The following is a 16,927-nucleotide window of genomic DNA, read 5'->3' on the forward strand; positions in this document are numbered from 1 at the left end:
GGCCTACACAGGGCTTGTGGCAGGTACAAACGATGCTGAGACAGAACAATATATAAAACACAAAATTGCAGAAGCACTTCTCCGCAATCATCCAAAGACTCATGGGTGCTCTGCCCCAATTGAAGAGGCGTCAATCCTCTACCCACATGCAAATATAGTGCAAATTCAGGTGGCACACAGGTAAGTTATTGTTCAAACGAATATATTAAATTGTATAAACATCTATAAATACAACTGGCATTTCGGGTATACTGTACGCCACACCCTTTCTCAAGCATTCTTGCCAACCTAAACATACTGTATATGTGCTGGGGTTACATTTCATGGATTTCACTGTTTGAAGGTGGGCTTGATATTATGCTCTTTGGTGGGCCATTGCTGCCTCAGTCCAACACTCCTTCTCTGACAACAGCATTCATAGTGAACCTGTGTGTTTGTGTAGTTTATAGAAGAAAGAATATACCCCCTGTTGTAAATTATATAGTCGATAAAATACACCATGTTGTAAAATATAAGGATATTTTAAGTCATAGAACACCTAAGTGACTTATAATATCCTCATATTTTTCAATTAGGGATACTTTATTATATTACACAAGTTTTAGTGAGTCATGTGACAGAAATTACATCAGTAAGCACTGATAAATGATGACACAAGTACTGCTTATAAGGATACAATTGACATGATATTTGTCTCTTATGTATTATAAGGATATGTATTATAAGTACATATGCTCTTATGTATTATAAGTCACTAAGAAGTTCCATGACCATAAAAAAGTACAACTCTGCAGACCAGGTATTATTAGCCCTCTGCCCCCCTGAGGCACTATTGGCAATGCTGCCTCCCCTTACCCTCCTTGCTTACTTATTGTGCTCCGGAGGGGGTGTGTGGGGACAGATCAATAGAAAAGGTAATTTCTGTCTTAACTTGAAATTCAGCTCTTAAAATTACCAGGAGCAGCTTTTAACAGCCCCTGGTAACTTGCGAGACTTTGACATCTGAGGCAGTTTCTTAACTCGCCTCATGGAAGCAGCGCCCCTGGTGCAGTTCCCTTGTAAGTCAAATAAAATAGCTCATTTTACTGTATTAGCAGCTTATCTGCTCATGTATGGACCCTCCCCAACTGGTACCCCTATGGTTATGTGGGCTAGAATTGGACAGATATCTATTGGGTAGATTTGAATAATCCACCTGCTGGAGACTGCATTGCGGAGTTGATGTGGTTTTCTACTGATGGGTCTGCATAAGTGCACAAAGGGCCAAATGATCAGATCAGCCCAATTTGGCACAGAATGTGTATGGCAAGCTTAGGATCAAACCAAGCATGTAGTCTGTCATTCACCAGCCAGTTAGGCAATCAAGGTAAATGCATGAATGGCAGCTGTGCTTGCTGCACTAGTACAAATTAGGACCGTTGTTGGTAAAAGAAAAATATTTACTGTACCTTTGTGATTATTGAGCTCATAAATAAGGTGCTCACTTTCTTCTAGAATCTTCTCTTGCATAGACTTCTTGCCTAGGCCAAAAGTCCGTAGTGTGGACAGGGTGAATCGTCTGTGCTCCTTCCAAGAAAGGCCATAGGCAGCTGCCACCAGACCTAGAATAATAAAGCAGTAAGTACTGGGTGATTGAATTTGCTATCCTAGACAATTTTATTACAAAAAATATAGAAAAGGCGATTGGCTTATTTAGTAATAAATCCTCTTAAGGTTGAAGGCAGATGTGGTGCTTTGTCTCCTATCAGCTATAAAACACCTGAAAATAACTTATCATCTGGATCAACTGAAAAATCACATGTGAAGCACTTCATATGCAGTTAACCTGCAGAATCTTGCAAAAACACATTCATCTGCATTTTTGTGTGATTACATAAATTTTCCGCAAGTTTTTTTTATTTGGATGGGAATTTGGAACCCTTTTCGCCAGTGGAAAAGGCAATTTCCTGTAGGTGGCAAATCTGAAATATTTTGTTTGCATAAACCCTGCATTTACATAGGTTAGAAAATAAAATGAGCTAACAAGGACATTGGGTGTTTGTAAAGTAAGTAACAGCAACCACATTGCAAATACTATTTCCAAAGGGAAGCAGTAAAATATCACAGTTTGTCTGAATCACTGCTACAGTATGTCAAAAACCCATAGGTGCCATAACTCTTACTGTACACATATTGCATAACTCTTACAAGCCACATATCGCATTTACTAAAATACAGAAGGGGCAGAATAATGCCTTTCCAGATAAACCAGCCAGCAAATACATTTCATTGGTTAGAAACCATTTAAAATTATGAAAGCAAAATACAATAATTGCTACAGATTACTAATTGGTTGCTACAAATAACTATCTTATTGCAAATCTGGATTTATATTACCACATTACAATGTACTTTTATGGTACAGATGGTCATTTTGTTAGGAGATATATTATATTTCTATAACTCTCTTGCACCAAGTCGCTTACCTTTGTTAGTGGAAATAAGATTTGTAAGTCTGTTTTGTGGTCTGTCTGCAAATTCTATGCCTTGGGTCACAAGAACTTCTTTGAATCCACGAACCACCACTGCAGGGGTTAATCCTAGGTATATGCTATATACTGGTCCATATACTTCAGACAGCTGAAAATGTAAAAAAAAATATTTATACAGTGTTCTTACTAATGAAAAAATCCATAGAAAGGAAGCAGGGTTGGCTTTTAGGGACACGGCCAGAATGGAGATTTTTATGTAGCACTTCATGGCTCTAGAACAGGGGTGTCAAACTCAATCACATAAGGGGGCCGAAATCTAAAACACAGGCTAAGTCGCGGGCCAAATTTTTTATTAATATACTTAACTTAGTAAGATACTAAGGGGTATATTTAACACAATGGGCCCAATTCACTAAAGTGCGATAAAACGTGCGCTATTTATATAACGTGCGCTCCTGTGGCCCACCAGGCACCACCGGCCCCCGAGGCCCCAGCATTGGCCCCACCACCAGAGGCCCCAGGACCCAGCAAGGCCCCCGAGGCCCCAGGACCCAGCCAGTCCCCCGAGGCCCCAGGACCCAGCCAGTCCCCCGAGGCCCCAGCAACACCAGAGGCTGAGGAGGCCCCAGAGGCCGAGAAGGCAATGGAGGCTGAAGAGGCCCCAGACAAACCCCCCCTTGACTCCTCCCCCAGTTTCCCCCCACTTTCTCCAGCCCTTGAGCTCTCCCCCCAGCCCCCCGGATCCCAGCCACCAGGTTCTCCTGCAGACGAGGGAAGATCACGTCGGTCCATGCAAGGAGGACCTGGAGAACATGAAGGCTGAGTTGGCCCAGCTCCGGGGGGAAATTGCAGAACTGAGGAGGGACGTTAATGAGCTCAAGGGCAGCAAGCCCCTTTTTTATTTTTATATTAATATTAAGTAAAAGTTTTTAGTTTTCTACTTTTGAACGGAGTAATGTCTCATTATTTTTCCTTCCTTGATATGGTATTCTATACTTTCATGTAGTTTCTCCTACACTTACTACTACATTACTACACTACTACATTTATCAGTAACAGCATCAATATGCTATATGGGTTAAATTTTTGCAAATATTCTGCCAACAATTTTGTCTTTAGCCCATTTTGCTGAATAGTAAAGCTTGCGTTAATTAGTACGTAGCGTATTTTCTGGCGAGTGTGATAACTGCCAATCCAATGTTTTGTTGCCAGAATAATTGCAATATTATATTTGTTCCCGTTTAATAAAGTGCCAATAAAATATTTGCCATTTATTCTGTGTCTAAAATCTCCCACTTAATTTAAGCCACTTTAGCAAACGGACCCCTAAGTATTTGGCTAAATATTCTTAAATGCTATTCTATTATCTCTAGCACTTCTTTTTTTTTCTTACTTATATTTTTATTGTTTTTTGGGGGGGGGGTTTCCAAATAAACATTTATACAGCACCTCTCTAGCACTCTGTGCTCTCCCAGGGCAAAATGTCGCCAGTTTTATGCTGCCGATTGTCTTGTGCGTAATGTCACAACAATTAGCGCATGTGGAAAATACAGCGCACGCTATTTATCGCGACAAAAATATCGCATGAAATACCGCGCGTAAAATAGCGCATGTATGCTTATAGTGAATCATGCGAAAAGTCGCGAAAATTAAGACGCGATAAAAGTTTTAACTCGTGCTATAAATAGCGCGCGTTAAAATGCACTTTAGTGAATCGGGCCCTTTGCGACCTATCCAGTCGCAGTAGGCTCACCCAGCTCTACCTCGTCTGCTGCAGGCACAAGTGAGTGGCAAGGAGGTGACATCACCTGCCAGCTCAGTGCTTGGGGACATCCCATCCCCCTTATTATTTGATCCTGAGGTGGACTTGGGCCCAGACAACCAGGATCTTTTTGATGAGCAGACAGGTATGGGTTGTGCATTTCTGTCTGAGGTGGAGAGGGAGTATGTGGCACAGCCCACCACATCAGCAGTAGGGGATGTTAGGCAGGGTCCCCTAATGACAGGGCAGCAGGCTGGTGATGAGTCAGACACCAGCAATTTAGATGTGGGTGTGGATGCCACGTCTGGGGAAGGATTTTGAGGATGAAGGGGACAGACCCTGGGTGCCGGCTCAGGAGGAGGAGCAGCAGTTCAGAGGGGGAACTGTGTGTTGTTGATGATGGTGGTGAAGAGCCAGCCCCACAGAGCCAGAAGACCCTACCAACCACTGCTAGGGGGAGGGGTTAGGCAACAGCAAAGCACTGCTCCTGGGTCCGAAAGGTCTGGGGATATGGGCAGGGACCATCAGCCTTCGGATCCCCAGCCCTCCACAGCAGGCAAGGTGACGGCAGTTGGGCATTTTTCATGTGCCAGGGTCAGGACCAGTCAGTAGCAGTGAAAGTACGTAGGGGGCAGACAGGGTCACATATGGGAACATCAACATTGAGTTCCCATATAAAAACGTCATCACAGGATGATGTGGGAGCAGCACCAAAGTGGCAGGGCCCCGGGGAGCAGTGGTGCTTTCTCTGCACCTCCTCCCATTCCTCAGGGAAGAGGTGTTAGCTCCCCAATTCCTGTAGCAAGGGAAGAGGATTCTGAAGCTCACAGCTGGAGGTGGCCACAGTGCAGCTCTGCCTCTTCTGCAGCCCCCTCTGTCTCCTCCTCCTCACTGCCACCTCCTGCATTGCCCCTGTCCCGCCAGGTTTCCTTCCCCTAGGAAAGCTGTCCCTGCCCTCCACCAGCAGGTGTTGGATAAAGTTTCCCTGGATTATTCTGTTGGCAGCAGGGTGCATTGCACCACAGACACATGGACCAGCAGGCATGGGCAGGGGTGGTATATATCCTATACTGCGCAATGGGTCACCCTTATAAATGTTGGGGAGGGTGCAGGCGGGGGCACTCCTCTAAGCAACAGGTGCTTCCCTGTGGGGTAAAGGGCAAACCCCACATGGCCACTTCCTCCTCCTCCTCCTCCTCCACTATGGATGAGCAACATGCACACATGCCTTGCATTACACATGTCCTCAACCTTGTGTTGCAGCGTTTCATGAAGAGTTACTCAAGGCTGGGTGTTGAGCTGGAGAAGGCACGTAGGGTAGGCAGCCACTTACGCAGGTCCCCCACCACCAGCGCGTCTCTTGCACGGACACAGCGGCAGCATTATCTGCCACCCCACTGGCTTATCTGTGACCTGCTGATGCGCTGGAATTTGACTCTGCACATTGAAGAGCAGCAATGGGCAGTCAGCAATTACCTACTGGAGCACAATGCCAGGGGTACTCAGGGGGCAAATTTGGGGTACTTTAGCACAGAGCAGTGGCAGCAGATGAGGCAGCTCTGCCTCTTCTGCAGCGCCCTCTGTCTCCTCCTCCTCACTTGCGTGGCCCCTGTCCTGCCAGGTTTCCCTCCCCCAGTTCCTTGGCTGCAAAGCACTTCTTTCCCCCAGCCACCCCCAAGTGCAGAGCCTCAATGCCTGCCTGGCAAAGTTTCTGACAGTGCAGCTGCTGCCCTATCAGCTTGTTGAAGCGATGTACCACAAGGTTGAGGACATGTACGAAGCAAGGCACATGCCTTGCTTCGCACATGTCCTCAACCTTGTGTTGCAGCATTTCCTGAAGAGTTACTCAAGGCTGGGTGTTGAGCTGGAAAAGGCACATAGGGCATGCGGCCACTTACACAGGTCCCCCACCACCAGCACATCTCTTGCATGGATGCAGCGGCAGCATAATCTGCCACCCCACTGGCTTAACTGTGACCTGCCGATGTGCTGCAATTCGACTCTGCACATTGAAGAGCAGCACTGGGCGGTCAGCAATTACCTGCTGGAGCACAGTGCTAGGGGTACTCAGGGGGCAAATTTGGGGAATTTGCACAGAGCAGTGGCAGCAGATGAGGCAGCTCTGCCAAGTACGTGCCCCACTTTGAGAAGGCCACATGTTTTGTCAGCAGGGACAATGCATGATGTCATACCCCTGGTTTTCTCCTCAAGTGCACGTTGGATGGCCTGCTAGAGGCGGGTGACATGCCTAAGAAGGAGTAGGAGATGGAGTGCAGGCCCTGTAGTCAGAAGGGGCTGGGTGGCAGGATGAGCAGGAAAGATGAAGGAGAGGAGGACAGGGTGCCTGCAAAGCAGGGGAGCAGAGCAGGGCCCACGTCACCCAACCTTGTCCGCAGCTGGAAGGGCACAGAGCAGGGGGAGGAGGAGGGAGATGACCTGCTGCATCTCGAAGGCAGTCAAGAACAGGGTTGGTCGGGGACACTTCTTTTACATGGCTCCCCATATGCAGATATGCCTCAGGAGCGATCCCCGGATCTGCTCCATCAAAACCAGGAGGATTACTTGGTAGACACTATGCTTGACCCATGATACAAGGTAAAGGTGGGGGCGTTCCTTGTACCCAGCCAGAGAGAGAGGCGGTGGGTCACTTGAAGAGACCCCATGCAACCTGATGATGACCCCATGAGTTTTTTGGTGTTGAAGCTTGACAATTGGCCAGAACTGGCACAATACGCTCTGGAGGTGCTGGCTTGCCCCCCTGCCAATGTCCTGTCAGAGCTTCGTCTTCAGTGCTGTAGGTGGGGTGGTCATTTAGAAGCAGATACAGCTATCAACTGAAAGTGTGGATATCGCATTCATAAAGATGAGTGAGGCATGGATAAGCAGGGATATCCAAGTGCCCATTGCAGACATCAGAGACTAGCCTCCTCCTCTCTCCACTGCTGTCTTATACTTCTCTACCCCTCCTTTCATAGACTCCTTTTACTTGTTTGCCTATCCCCATCTGGCTGCTGTCTGTGTGGCCACTGTTGCTAGTAATACTGCTGCATTGTCGGCCAATTTTCTTTACTGGTTGGATCTTGTCTACTCCTACTCCTACGACTGTTGCTGTTATTATATCGTTACAATTCTTCTGGTGTGGGGTCTGTTTTTTTTTCTAATAATGCTGCTGCAATCAATTTTCTTCTAGTTTGGGGTCTGTCTATTTTTAATAATTTTCCTGATGCCGTAATATCATGTAATTTTTTTCTAGTTTGGGGTCTGTTATTTTCGAATAATTTTCCTGCTGCCGCAATATCATCTAATTTCTTCTAGTTTGGGGTCTGTAATTATCTAATAATTTTTCTTATGTTGCAGTATCATCAAATTATTGGTAGTTGGGGGTCTCTTAAGGATCCTTATAATGTTGTTGCTGCTAAAATATCATTAAATTTCTTCTAGTTTGGGGCCTGTTAAGCAGATAACAGCTACAATTCCAAACTAGAGAGTTATATAGTTACATAGGGTTGAAAAAAGACCAGAGTTTATCAAGTTCAACCCTTCCAAGTAAACCCAGCACACACAACCTATACTTACCAATCTATACTATCATATACATAAACTGTATATGCAACCATTAATACTAATTGTAGATATTAGTATCACAATAGCCTTGGATACTATGCTTGTTCAAGAACTTATCCAGGCCCCTCTTAAAGACATTAACAGAATTTGCCAATACCACATCACTTAGAAGGGCATTCCACAAACTCACTGTGAAAAACCACTGACGCTGCTTCAAATGGAAGCTCTGTTCCTCTAATCTAACGGGGTGGCCTCTGGTGCATTGATTGCTTTTATGGGAAAAATGAACACCCCCTATCTGCCTATAGTCCTCTCTAATGTATTTGTACAGAGTAATCATGTCCCTTCGCAAGCGCCTCTTTTTATATTTGTAACATAGTAACATAGTAACATAGTAAGTTGGGTTGAAAAAAGACATACGTCCATCAAGTTCAACCATAATGCCTACACCTAACCTGCCTAACTACAAGTTGATCCAGAGGAAGGCAAAAAACCCCATCTGAAACCTCTCTAATTTGCCTCAGAGGGGAAAAAATTCCTTCCTGACTCCAAGATGGCAATCGGACCAGTCCCTGGATCAACTTGTACTAAGAGCTATCTCCCATAACCGTGTATTCCCTCACTTGCTAAGAATCCATCCAGCCCCTTCTTAAAGCTATATAATGTATCAGCCAGTACGACTGATTCGGGGAGGGAATTCCACAACTTCACAGCTCTCACTGTAAAAAATCCTTTCCGAATATTTAAATGGAACCTCCCTTCTTCTAAACGGAGTGGGTGCCCTCGTGTCCGTTGGAAGGACCTACTGGTAAATAAAACATTAGAGAGGTTATTATATGATCCCCTTATATATTTATACATAGTTATCATGTCACCTCTTAAGCGCCTCTTCTCCAGTGTAAACAGACCCAACTTGGCCAGTCTTTCTTCATAACTGAGACTTTCCATACCCTTTACCAGCTTCGTTGCCCTTCTCTGGACCCTCTCTAACTCAATAATGTCCCGTTTGAGCACTGGAGACCAAAACTGGACAGCATATTCTAGATGGGGCCTTACCAGCACTCTGTAAAGGGGAAGAATAACCCCCTCCTCCCGTGAATCTATACCCCTTTTAATACAGCTCAAAACCTTGTTTGCCCTTGCAGCTGCTGCCTGGCATTGCTTGCTACAGCCAAGTTTATTATCTACAAGGACTCCAAGGTCCTTCTCCATTATGGATTTGCCTAGTGCAGTCCCATTAAGGGTATACGGGGCTTGCATATTTTTACATCCCAGGTGCATGACCTTACATTTATCCACATTAAATCTCATCTGCCACTTAGCTGCCCAGATTGCCAGTTGGTCAAGATCCTGCTGCAGGGATGTCACATCCTGGATAGAATTGACTGGTCTGCAGAGTTTTGTGTCATCTGCAAACACTGATACATTACTCATAATACCCTCCCCTAAGTCATTTATGAACAAATTAAACAAAAGTGGACCCAGTACAGAACCCTGAGGGACCCCAATGAGAACCTTACTCCAAGTAGAGAATGTGCCATTAACAACCACCCTCTGTACCCGATCCTGTAGCCAGTTTTCTATCCATGTGCAAACGACTTCACTAAGACCAATAGACCTTAGCTTAGAAAGCAGTCGTTTGTAGGGAACGTTATCAAATCCTTTGGCAAATAGATTATATCTACTGAATCCCCACTGTCCAGCTTCTTACTTACCTCATCATAAAAAGCAATTAAATTGGTCTGACATGACCTGTCCTTCATAAAGCCATGCTGATTACTGCTCATAATGCCATTCTCCACTACATAATTTTGAATGTGATCCCTTAACCAGCCTTCAAATAACTTGCCCACCACGGATGTCAAACTTACAGGCCTATAATTGCCAGGCTGAGATCTTACTCCCTTTTTAAATATGGGAGTGACATTCGCCTTCTTCCAATCCCTAGGTACCATACCTGATGAGAGCGAGTCTGAGAATATCAGAAACAAGGGCCACTGCAATTCTGCCCCTAGCTCTCTCAGTACCCGAGGGTGTATTCCATCTGGCCCCGGTGCCTTGTTTACATTTATCGTGTGTAACCCTTTAAGCACCATATCCTGTGCCAACCACTGTGTAGTTGGAGCTGAGGCAACAGTGAAGCTATTGGGTGGGACTTGGCTTAAATTAGCTTAAAGGGGAACTAAAGTCTAAAATTAAATATCATTAGAAACGCTGTATTTTGTATTTTGTATGGCCACATAACTTATCTGAGACAAGCTTATGCGCTTTGGGTCCCACGGGAGAAAAGCGCTTTACAAATGTTTGTTGTTGTTGTTATACTGAACATAAACATTCTGAACTTACTGCACCAGCTCAGAGGTTGAAAAGCCAAATTAAAGTAATGAATTATGCTTTCAAAGTTGTCCATCAGAGCACACTGAGCATTAGGGATGTAGCGAACTGTTCGCCGGCGAACTAATTCGCGCGAACATCGGGAAGTTCGCGAACTTTCGGCGTATGTTCGCCATTTGGGTTCGCCTTAGCTGGCGCGAAATTTTGACCTCTCACCCCAAACCAGCAGATACATGGCAGCCAATCAGGCAGCTCTCCCTCCTGGGCCACCCCCCCCCCCTTGGACCACTCCCTTCCATATATAAACCGAAGCCCAGCAGCCATTTTACATTCTGCCTGTGTGTGCTTGAAGAGATAGTGTAGGGAGAGAGCTGTGTATTCATTTGAAGGAGAGTTTAAGTAGTTTTTCTGGCTAGTAATCTACTTTCTACTGCTCTGTATTTGTGTGGGGAGAGGACTGAGGAGCTGTGTATTTATTTTGAGGCAGAGTTTAAGTAGTTTTTCTGGCTAGTAATCTACTTTCTACTGCTCTGTATTTGTGTGGGGAGAGGACTGAGGAGCTGTGTATTTATTTTGAGGCAGAGTTTAAGTAGTTTTTCTGGCTAGTAATCTACTTTCTACTGCTCTGTATTTGTGTGGGGAGAGGACTGAGGAGCTGTGTATTTATTTTGAGGCAGAGTTTAAGTAGTTTTTCTGGCTAGTAATCTACTTTCTACTGCTCTGTATATTTTGTCTAAATAACAATTTGTCTAAATAACAATAATAATTCCGTGTCCAGAAACACAACCTGAGTGACGGTTTTCCACCAGCAATAATATATTCCGTATCCACTACTGTATACGTTGCCCTTGCAGGCCTTGTTGCCCGGTGTCTGCAACCAAGTGCCACCTAGCTGTGTGAGCTTTTTCACAATCTGTCTAAATTACAATAATAATTCCGTGTCCAGAAACACAACCTGAGTGACGGTTTTCCACCAGCAATAATATATTCCGTATCCACTACTGTATACGTTGCCCTTGCAGGCCTTGTTGCCCGCTGTCTGCAACCAAGTGCCACCTAGCTGTGTGAGCTTTTTCACAATCTGTCTAAATAACAATAATAATTCCGTGTCCAGAAACACAACCTGAGTGACGGTTTTCCACCAGCAATAATATATTCCGTATCCACTACTGTATACGTTGCCCTTGCAGGCCTTGTTGCCCGGTGTCTGCAACCAAGTGCCACCTAGCTGTGTGAGCTTTTTCACAATCTGTCTAAATAACAATAATAATTCCGTGTCCAGAAACACAACCTGAGTGACGGTTTTCCACCAGCAATAATATATTCCGTATCCACTACTGTATACGTTGCCCTTGCAGGCCTTGTTGCCCGCTGTCTGCAACCAAGTGCCACCTAGCTGTGTGAGCTTTTTCACAATCTGTCTAAATAACAATAATAATTCCGTGTCCAGAAACACAACCTGAGTGACGGTTTTCCACCAGCAATAATATATTCCGTATCCACTACTGTATACGTTGCCCTTGCAGGCCTTGTTGCCCGCTGTCTGCAACCAAGTGCCACCTAGCTGTGTGAGCTTTTTCACAATCTGTCTAAATTACAATAATAATTCCGTGTCCAGAAACACAACCTGAGTGACGGTTTTCCACCAGCAATAATATATTCCGTATCCACTACTGTATACGTTGCCCTTGCAGGCCTTGTTGCCCGGTGTCTGCAACCAAGTGCCACCTAGCTGTGTGAGCTTTTTCACAATCTGTCTAAATAACAATAATAATTCCGTGTCCAGAAACACAACCTGAGTGACGGTTTTCCACCAGCAATAATATATTCCGTATCCACTACTGTATACGTTGCCCTTGCAGGCCTTGTTGCCCGGTGTCTGCAACCAAGTGCCACCTAGCTGTGTGAGCTTTTTCACAATCTGTCTAAATTACAATAATAATTCCGTGTCCAGAAACACAACCTGAGTGACGGTTTTCCACCAGCAATAATATATTCCGTATCCACTACTGTATACGTTGCCCCTGCAGGCCTTGTTGCCCGGGGTCTGCAACCAAGTGCCACCTAGCTGTGTGAGCTTTTTCACAATCTGTCTAAATAACAATAATAATTCCGTGTCCAGAAACATCACCCAAGTTGTTGTTGTTTTGTAAAAATAAAAAAAATGCCAGGCAAAGGCAGGCCGCCACGCAGAGGCACTAGGGGCCATGCTGCTATGATATCCTGTGGCCCTAGGAAATTGCCCAGTTTTCCGAAGGCACTTACCCTGAACTCCCAAAATGCTGAAGAGGTAGTTGACTGGCTTACACAGCACACCCCATCCTCTACTGTTTCTAACTTTGCCACAACATCCTCATCCTCCTCTGCTATGGGCACCCCACGTACCACTTCCTCCGCCACCGCCGCCCCTTCTTCACTGGAGTCAGAGGAGTTATTTACTCATGAGTTTGTTGAACTGAGTGATGCGCAACCATTATTGCCAGAAGAAGATGAAGGAGATGCGGACGTTACACCAGATATCATAATTCAGGCAGGCAACACAACAGAGATGGACATAAGGTGTGATGAGGTCCCCGCTGCTGTCTTCTGTGAGCTGTCAGAAGAAATTGATGCATCTGAGGAGAATGATGATGAGGAGAGTGATATTTTGTGGGTGCCCACAAGAAGAAAGCAAGAGGAGGATAGTTCAGATGGAGAGACGGAGAGTCAGAGAGGCAGGAGGAGAATAAGACTTAGAAGAAGCAGGGACAGCTCCCAGGGAACAGTAGGGCAACAACATGAATCGGCACCTGTGGTCAGCCAGCCAACGCACCCGCCAACTTCTACTGTTACTGCTAGAAAGCCCACATCAAAAGGCTCAGCAGTGTGGCATTTTTTTAATGTGTGTGCCTCTGACAAAAGCGCTGTAATTTGCAATGAGTGCAGTCAGAAACTGAGTCTTGGGAAGCCCAACACCCACTTAGGTACAACTGCTATGCGAAGGCACATGAACGCCAAACACAAAGCACTATGGGAGCAACACCTCAAAGGCAGCAGCCAAACGCTAAGCCACCCTCCTTCTGCTCCAGCATCTTACTGCTCTACCTCTGCTGTCCTTGACCCGTCTCAACCACCCTCCACTCCGCCTTCCAGTTCCTGCTCATTTGCCCCCAGCCAAGTTTCTGTGAGGGCCATGTTTGAGCGTAAGAAACCAATGCCTCCGAGTCATCCCCTTGCCCGGCGTCTGACAGCTGGATTGTCTGCACTCTTAGCCCGCCAGCTTTTACCATACCAGCTGGTGGACTCTGAGGCCTTCCACAAATTTGTAGCAATTGGGACACCGCAGTGGAAGGTACCCAGCCGCAATTTTTTTTCACAGAAGGGAATACCACACCTGTACCAGCATGTGCAGAGCCAAATCACCGCATCTCTGTCATTTAGTGTTGGGGCAAAGGTCCATATGACTACTGACACATGGTCCTCCAAGCATGGTCAGGGCAGGTATGTCACCTACACTGCCCACTGGGTGAACCTGGTGATGGCTGGGAAGCAGGGAATGCGTGGTTCAACAACAGTGGAGTTGGTGTCACCGCCACGGGTTGCATGCGGGTCTGCCACCACCTCTACTCCTCCTTTGCTCTCTAACTCGTCTTCTAAGTCGTCTTCTAACTTGGCTTCTTCCTCGGCTTCTTCCTCCTCTGCTGCTGTGTCCTCCTCCACACCTGTGCACCCCCAGCTCCACATAGGCTATTCGACGTGCCAGGTACGCCGTTGTCATGCTGTCTTGGGCATGACGTGCCTGGAAAGTAGAAACCATACCGGATCTGTACTCCTGTCATCTCTGCACTCACAGGCCGATCGGTGGCTGACCCCACACCAACTGAAAATTGGAAAAGTGGTGTGTGACAACGGAAGCAATCTGTTGGCAGCACTGAGACTGGGCAATTTAACACATGTGCCCTGCATGGCACATGTTTTAAATTTGATAGTCCAACGGTTTGTCTCGAAGTACCCAGGATTGCAGGACATTCTCAGGCAGTCCAGGAAGGTGTCTGGCCATTTCAGACGTTCCTACACAGCCATGGCACGCCTTGCTGACATTCAGCGGCGGCACAACTTGCCAGTCAGGCGTTTAATTTGCGACAGCCAGACTCGCTGGAATTCCACGCTAATGATGTTTGAGCGTCTGCTGCAACAACAAAGAGCCATCAATGAATACCTATTTGAACTGGGTGGTAGGACTGGATCTGCAGAGCTGGGGATTTTTTTCCCCCGTTACTGGGTGCTTATGCGCGACGCCTGCAGGCTGATGCGCCCTTTTGACGAGGTCACAAATATGGTTAGTCGCACTGAAGGCACCATCAGCGACCTAATACCCTTTGCTTTTTTTCTTGAGTGTGCCGTGCGACGAGTGACAGATGACGCTGTAGACCAGCGTGACCAAGAGCCTGATTTCTGGGCGGAATCACCAGAACGTTCCCAGGCACCTGCTGCAACGCAGGGAGAGGTGTCAGAAGCGGAGTCAGAGGAGGAAGGTGGCTTTGTGGAGGCAGAAGACCAACAGGAGCAGGCTTCCCAGGGGGCTTGTGGTCACCTTTTGTGGAGCCCTGGTCTTGTACGTGGCTGGGGGGAGGAGACGGTGGTGGATGAGGACGTAGTCCTTGATAACGAGGAAGGGGAGATGGATACCTCTGCATCCAACCTTGTGAGAATGGGGTCTTTCATGCTGTCATGCCTGTTGAAGGACCCCCGTATCAAGAGGCTTAAGGAGAAGGACCTGTACTGGGTGGCAACGCTACTAGACCCTCGTTACAAGCATAAAGTGGCAGAAATGTTACCAACGTACCACAAGTCCGAAAGGATGCTGCATTTCCAAACCAGCCTGCAAAACATGTTGTACAATTCTTTTAAGGGTGATGTCACTCCACATTCCAGGGGCAGAGGTGCCGGTAATCCTCCCACGAGCACACCTGCAAGGACAATGCACTTTGGCCACTCTGTAACGTCAGACATGCAAAGTTTTTTCAGTCCAAGGCAGCGCCAGGACCCTTCTGGATCCACCCTCAGAGAACGCCTCGACCGGCAGGTAGCGGACTACCTGGCATTAACTGCAGATATTGACACTCTGAGGAGCGATGAACCCCTGGACTACTGGGTGCGCAGGCTTGATCTGTGGCCAGAGCTGTCACAATTTGCCATAAATCTGTTGTCTTGCCCTGCCTCAAGTGTCCTCTCAGAAAGGACCTTTAGTGCAGCAGGAGGGATTGTAACTGAGAAGAGAACTCGCCTAGGTCACAAAAGTGTTGATTACCTGACCTTTATTAAAATGAATGAGGCATGGATCTCGGAGGGTTACTGCACGCCGGAAGACTTGTTCTGACTGCCCATGCAGCTGTCCTTCTCTGCACGCCGCTTGACACCACACACAGCTGTCCTTTAGCGTCCTCCTCCATCACCATACAAACTAGGGTGCAAATCCTACTGGCTTAATTGTAAGCCAAACTTTTTGGACAGGTAAATCCTGAATTTTTCTCTCTTCTACTCTTCTGTGCTTGTCACCCTATCTGAGTTCTTTGAAAGGGTTTGGCTGGGGCATGGTTATGATACCATCTAGCTTTGATGTTTTTAATGTCTTCTGTGCTTGTCACCCTATCTGAGTTCTTTGAAAGGGTTTGGCTGGGGCATGGTTATGATACCATCTAGCTTTGATGTTTTTAATGTCATCTGTGCTTGTCACCCTATCTGAGTTCTTTGAAAGGGTTTGGCTGGGGCATGGTTATGATACCATCTAGCTTTGATGTTTTTAATGTCTTCTGTGCTTGTCACCCTATCTGAGTTCTTTGAAAGGGTTTGGCTGGGGCATGGTTATGATACCATCTAGCTTTGATGTTTTTAATGTCTTCTGTGCTTGTCCCCCTATCTGAGTTCTTTGAAAGGGTTTGGCTGGGGCATGGTTATGATACCATCTAGCTTTGATGTTTTTAATGTCTTCTGTGCTTGTCACCCTATCTGAGTTCTTTGAAAGGGTTTGGCTGGGGCATGGTTATGATACCATCTAGCTTTGATGTTTTTAATGTCTTCTGTGCTTGTCACCCTATCTGAGTTCTTTGAAAGGGTTTGGCTGGGGCATGGTTATGATACCATCTAGCTTTGATGTTTTTAATGTCATCTGTGCTTGTCACCCTATCTGAGTTCTTTGAAAGGGTTTGGCTGGGGCATGGTTATGATACCATCTAGCTTTGATGTTTTTAATGTCTTCTGTGCTTGTTGTCACCCTATCTGAGTTCTTTGAAAGGGTTTGGCTGGGGCATGGTTATGATACCATCTAGCTTTGATGTTTTTAATGTCTTCTGTGCTTGTTGTCACCCTATCTGAGTTCTTTGAAAGGGTTTGGCTGGGGCATGGTTATGATACCATCTAGCTTTGATGTTTTTAATGTCTTCTGTGCTTGTTGTCACCCTATCTGAGTTCTTTGAAAGGGTTTGGCTGGGGCATGGTTATGATACCATCTAGCTTTGATGTTTTTAATGTCTTCTGTGCTTGTCACCCTATCTGAGTTCTTTGAAAGGGTTTGGCTGGGGCATGGTTATGATACCATCTAGCTTTGATGTTTTTAATGTCATCTGTGCTTGTCACCCTATCTGAGTTCTTTGAAAGGGTTTGGCTGGGGCATGGTTATGATACCATCTAGCTTTGATGTTTTTAATGTCTTCTGTGCTTGTCACCCTATCTGAGTTCTTTGAAAGGGTTTGGCTGGGGCATGGTTATGATACCATCTAGCTTTGATGTTTTTAATGTCTTCTGTGCTTGTTGTCAC

General features: G+C 46.1%; 1 protein-coding gene across 1 annotated transcript in view; it reads right to left on the minus strand.

Moving 5' to 3' along the window:
* Positions 1–16,927, minus strand: part of cyp2j2 (cytochrome P450 family 2 subfamily J member 2) — a 120,346-nt gene that overhangs the window by 91,848 nt on the left and 11,571 nt on the right. Inside the window, exons 2-3 of the mRNA XM_031900740.1 lie at positions 2,466–2,619; positions 1,449–1,601 (exon numbers count right to left, since the gene is read on the minus strand). Of these exons, the coding sequence (XP_031756600.1) occupies positions 1,449–1,601; positions 2,466–2,619 (307 nt within the window). The remainder of the gene's footprint in view (positions 1–1,448; positions 1,602–2,465; positions 2,620–16,927) is intronic.

This window comes from Xenopus tropicalis, chromosome 4, assembly GCF_000004195.4.
Source record: "Xenopus tropicalis strain Nigerian chromosome 4, UCB_Xtro_10.0, whole genome shotgun sequence".
In the NCBI taxonomy this organism is placed as follows: Eukaryota; Metazoa; Chordata; class Amphibia; order Anura; family Pipidae; genus Xenopus; species Xenopus tropicalis.